Raw genomic sequence first — 5,585 nt, 5'->3', positions numbered from 1 at the left:
GCACAAACTGACGGGGGACGGATGTTTCCTGGCTTTCCCAAGAAGCGTTGGGGTCCTTCTGTGGGGTCACGACTGAGCTCTCCCTGTCCTGTCCTCTCAACCCCGTCTTCCCCCAACTACAGCTCTTAAGATAAACTTTATAAACTAAGAAATCCAATATCCAGCCTCCCCCACTGTGGGGTTCCCGGGAAAGGTAATCTAATAGCAGTGACTGAATTTAAAGGAAGTTGGGTAGGAATTTTTTAAATTACATTTCCATGCCTGCTGTAATGTATCCAAGTCTTGTAAAGACCAATAATTTATTATTTTTAATGAGACAGAAAGAAAGTATTTCTTTCTCTTTCTAGCCTCATCGTCTAATGAGAAAGAAAAAAAAAAATATATATATAATATATATATAAAACACTATATAAAACGTGAGTTCCAGCGAGAAAAGACTTCTTTCATATAAAATGGTAGCTGTAGCGTATGAAACTTGTACATGAAAAAATAATAATAAATCACTCTGGTGCTAAGCCCATAGTGGGCAAACTGGAGTTTTGAAGTGACAGAGCAAGTAACTGACAGGCGGGCACTCGTTCTAGAATGTTCTTTCGTGTTTAAATCTGCAGGGGGGTTAAGTAAGCCAGGCATCTTCCATCGGATGAGAGGGTGCTACCCATGTCTGTGGCTTGTTTTCAGTGACTGCTCCTCGGCCGGCCTACAGACACTCATGAACGCGTCGGAGCGGCGTGTGCCACACAGAAGCGCCGCGTGTGCCCAGGTCCCGGGACGTGCCAGACAAGAGCACACGGCGTCCTGTCAACATGAAGGAAAGTCCCCGGAGAGGTCGTCGAGCCCGCCTTCCCCGTCGGCGCCGCTTCCTTTCGCCAACAAGCACAGGTCAACGTCAACAGAAACCTGAGACCCAACCGGGGGCCACCATGGCCTGTGACCATGCCTGGCAGGGCTCGGACTCGGATTCCTTACAGATGTGGCTTTGTCCTAAGTCCCTAAGCCAGGAGCGTGGCGTCCACGCTCTCCCGGCGGCGTCTCAGTAAACGTGGATATAGGTTGTTTTTGAGTCCGTGCCCAGGATGTTTTTCGCCGTGCACTTGTAGAAACCCATGTCTCTGTGTGTGGCCTGTTGGATGGTTAACGACCCCTGTGGGTGAAGGAACCTATTTCCGTACAGACGGGCCTGCGGGCCAGCCGTCAGATGCGACCGGTCCGGCAGCTCCCATGTTATCTCCGCTTTGGGGATGCCCATGGCCATGCAGTTCATCTTCACGGTGTTGCCGGGCCGGGTGTAGATGACGGGTGTCGGCTCACTGGTGATCCTGGGCGGATAAGCTATGACAATCACCGGGAAGTTCATGACAGAGGAGCCAAACTCAGTGTCCGTCTTGCACACGTAGGTGCCCCTGTCGAACACCGAGGCCTCTCGCACAGTGAGGGTGCCGTTTTCCCAGATGGAAACGCGTCCCCGGGTTTGGGGGTCCTGCAGCGTCACGCCATTGGGGAGAGTCCAGGAGAGGCGCGCCTGCCGGCCCGCAGCGGGCAGGCAGTGCAGCTGCAGGGTCTCCCCGTTGATGATGCTCACCAAGTTGTGATACTGCTGGCTGGCCTCCGGCTTCAGCCCCACCTTCAGGGACACCAGCCTCTCCGTGTGGCCCGCGGCGTTTCGGGCCACGCAGCGGTAAGCCCCGGCGTCTGCAGAGGACAGGCCGCTGATGTGCAGCATGCCGTCGCTCTTATGGTAAAACCTCTGCACCCGTTGGCCGCTCTGCAGCTCCGTGCCGTTAGGCAGCACCCAGAGCAGGGTAGGTGTCGGGGTCCCCGCGGCTGAGCAGTTGAGGCTGATGGTGTGGCCGGCCATGGCCGTGATCTTCTCATTGACCGGGTCATGGAAAGTAGGCTTCTGCAGGGGTTCCAGCACGGTGAGCTGGACGATCAGCCTGGCTTCCCCGCCCTCGTTGCGGCCGATGCAAGCCAGCTGCACGGAGTCACTCTTTCTCAGGCTCCTGATGTCCAGGGTGCCGTTGCGATGGATGGTGACTCGGTTCCCGTAGTACGGGGCTGGCAGAACCACGCCTTCGGGAAAGGCCCACAACACCCTGGGGGTGGGGACGCCCTCGGCCAGGCAGTCGATGAGTTTCCGGCTCCCCCCGGCCGCTATCTCCCTCACGGTGGTGATGGCGTCGGGGTTCCCGTTGATCTTGGGCGACTGGACGTTGACGTGGATCCAGACGACTTTCCTGTCCTCGCCAGCACTGTTCCTGACCACACACGTGTAGTTGCCGCTGTCTGAGCGCTGGGCTTTCTGAATGAGGAGGGTGCCGTCCTGATAGATCTGGTACTTCTCAGAGGAGGTGGGGATGAGCCTGTTGGTGGGAGACAGCCACGTCACCCTGGGCGTGGGCTCCCCCTTGGCCTCGCATGCCACCGTGACCACATCCCCGTAGGGGACCTGGACCATGGAGTACGTCTTGTTCCGGATGGCGGCGGGCTCCGTCACCACCTTGACACGCACGGTCATCTCATCCTTGCCCACCTGATTCTCGGCAAAGCAGGTGTAATCCCCTTCCTCACGCATCCCGACTTCGTTGAAGTAGAGGGTCCCGTTGTTGAACACGACGTAGCGCTTGGTGCGCCCGCCGCTGTCATCGGACTGCATGAAGGAGTTGACCAGGCTCCCGTCCGGAACGCTCCAGAAGATCTCAGGGTTGGGCAGCCCGGTGGCCACGCAGTCAACTTTCAGGTCGCTCCCGTAGAAGACCCTGTGGTCGTTCTCCTCCTTGTGCTCGATCTTGGCCGGTTTCATGACCACGTTGACCTTGAGCATGACGAAGTCGTCGCCCACCTTGTTCCGAGCAACGCACAGGTAATCCCCGGCGTCTTTGTCGGTGACGGACTTCACCACCAGGGTCCCGTTGGCAAACACCTTGACTCGGGTGTCGAAGCTGATGGAGAAAAAGAAAAGGCATAAGATGTCAGCCTCCCAAATGCTAAATGCTGGGTGTAGGTTCCTGGGATGAAGCAGAAACATGGGGTTCTGAGAGAGATCAGCACACGTGTCTCCTCCTGCAAAATGTGAGATGGTTTCTGCAGCCTGCAGGGGACGCTGTCCCAGCACAGAAAAGGCTTCTTTACAGCAAACGAGAGCACCTCACTTGAGTCTGACCTTGGGGTGGACTGCCTACTGATTGGAGGATATTAAATGCAGTTAAACATGTCAGCCCTGTGAGGGTGGGTGTGTGTGGATCAAGCATTTGCACGGTGCCCGGTGCAGAGAGCATTACAATGATAAAATCAGGTAAAAAGCTACCATCAATGGAGAGACTGAATCTGAGTTTATCCGTATAAAGAGATGAGATTCTTTCTGAAAAAAAAATGCATGATACACTATTTTTACGGCTCATGATTTTTTACAATATTGTCTCCCATTATGAAGTAACAGGCAGCAAAACGGCTATGTTGCCATGGATGACAAAACTGTGGTGACACCCAGGGTTTCACTGCTAAAAGTGGATTCTTAGGAACTTGACAATGTCGGTGCAATTTTTTCTTCCCTAGAATCTGAAACCAAAGCTGGGTGACGCTCAGCCGCTAGTACCCCGTTCCTCTGCATGAAATGATAACAGTCGGCCCCACGCTCACACACCTCTGAGTTAATATTTATAAAAGGCTTTCACTTGAAAGGGGCAACATGGAAAGAATAATACAAATATCTTCACCGTGCATGTGGCCTTTTTATAAATATTAGTGTGTTCTTGAGCAATTCGGGACTAATGTTTTGAGTAACAGGGTGAAAAGGTTCGGCGGGTTCCTACTTTAAAACTGTTCAGACTCACAATCTCAGTTACACATAAATTATAATGGTGGCATGAGTTGGGGGTGGGGGCTTGAATTTAATCCCTAAATATTTCCTAAACACATCTTATTATTCTAATAGGGTGTCTGAAACTGTGTTGTAGATATTTTTAAAAAATAAATAAATAAAGTCTGCCTAGGACTGAACTCAACCTGATAGTCTGATTATTGTTAAGAAAAGTAGCTCCTCACAATGATTAATTAAACCGTTTTGCTGGCCAGAGTGACCATGTCATCAGCATAAATTGGTAGGATTAGCGGGGAGTAGGCAAAGACAGTTTAATATGTCTTTGGAGTTTGAATCTGAAAATGTGTACAGTAGCACGTGTCTGTACACATTTCAAAGCGTCTATAAAAGTGGCTCCTGGCCCGGGTCATAAACAGAATCAACTGAGGAACTCTGAAAAATAGCCATGCCCACGCAACACTGGGAACTCCAATATCTGTATTCTTACGTAGCCCCAATGTGTAGGCAAAACCAAGGGCTGCTGTGCTATAAACCTGACGTGGGTTGTTTAATGACACTTAACTAGGAAGATAGTCAGAATTTAGTGATCAGGGAGGTCCAGAGGCGAGGACTCATGGTTTATAGGGAGGTCCTAGTGGAATGGCTCACAGCCATACCGGAACGATATTCTTTTACGGTCAACACTGCCGCAGCTGTGCCCAAGTCAGCTGGAAACGCTTGTCCACAGACAGCACATCTGCCCAGCTGGAAGATGTTCCTGGGAAAGCTGGTGCATGGAATTTAGGATTGACGGAGCAAGGTCCACAAGGACCCGCCCAGCCTTCTAAAGACAGCGTACACCCAGGGGGACAGCACGTTCACCCTTTTCCTGCATCGGAAAGACACTGACTAGACGCAGCTGTGTAGGACCCGTGGAGGCCGGCTTCGCTCAGGTCCTGGGGAGGATCCCACCCTGACGGGTGGTCCTGCCTGAGCTGCCGGGTCCGGATGCCGAAGACACACCAGAAGGCGGGGTTCCTCCCCCAGGGCACCAGCGACCCTCCCTGGATTCCGTCTCACCAATCCTTGTTGCTTTCCTCCATATCTTGAAATGCTTGTTAAAGAGACACTGGCTCTTTTGGATTTGGGGCCATACGACTGTCTGCGGTGGGAGCCTCCTGGGTGTGGCACTGGAGGGCGTGGGGAGCAGCTCTGGTCTGCAGCCACTAGGCAGGGGCACCCCCACCCCCAGCCGTGCCAAGGAAAATCCAGGCACCGATGACTGTCCCCTGCGGGTCATTCATCTAGCTGAGAACCTACCTATCTGCCATAGATAGATAGATGATAGAGAGATAGACAGATGATAGAGAGATAAATAGATAGATGATAGATAGATAATAGATAGATATGTAAATGACAGATGATAGATAGATAGTAGATAAATGATTGATAGGTAGGTGATAAATAGATGATACAGATAGATGTTGGATCGATAAAAAGATGATGGCTAGATAAATAGATAATAGGCTAGATACGTAGAGAGACAGACAAGCTCTCCCGTGCTAAGGCAGGTCTCTCAACCTCACACTGTTGACACCTGGGGCTGGATGACACTCTGATGTGGGGTGTTCTAGGCCCTGCAGGACATTGAGCAGAGTCCGTAGTCTAAACCCAGGTCCCTTTTTCGAGTCCCTAAAGGTTCCCAAACATTGCCACATGTCTCCTGGGGACAGAACTGTCCCCAGCTGAACACCACACTGTGCTAGACCCACATGTCTGGGAACTG

General features: G+C 52.1%; 1 protein-coding gene across 1 annotated transcript in view; it reads right to left on the bottom strand.

Moving 5' to 3' along the window:
• Positions 1-245: 245 nt before the first annotated feature.
• Positions 246-5,585, bottom strand: part of MXRA5 (matrix remodeling associated 5) — a 30,451-nt gene continuing 25,111 nt past the window's right edge. The window contains exon 7 of the mRNA XM_019627105.1: positions 246-2,942. Within this exon, the coding sequence (XP_019482650.1) occupies positions 1,034-2,942 (1,909 nt within the window). The 3' untranslated portion in view covers positions 246-1,033. The remainder of the gene's footprint in view (positions 2,943-5,585) is intronic.

This window comes from Hipposideros armiger, unplaced genomic scaffold (assembly GCF_001890085.2).
Source record: "Hipposideros armiger isolate ML-2016 unplaced genomic scaffold, ASM189008v1 scaffold_709, whole genome shotgun sequence".
Lineage (NCBI taxonomy): Eukaryota > Metazoa > Chordata > Mammalia > Chiroptera > Hipposideridae > Hipposideros > Hipposideros armiger.
The sequence above is the reverse complement of the archived record's forward strand: the minus strand, read 5'-3'. Positions and strand labels throughout refer to the sequence as shown.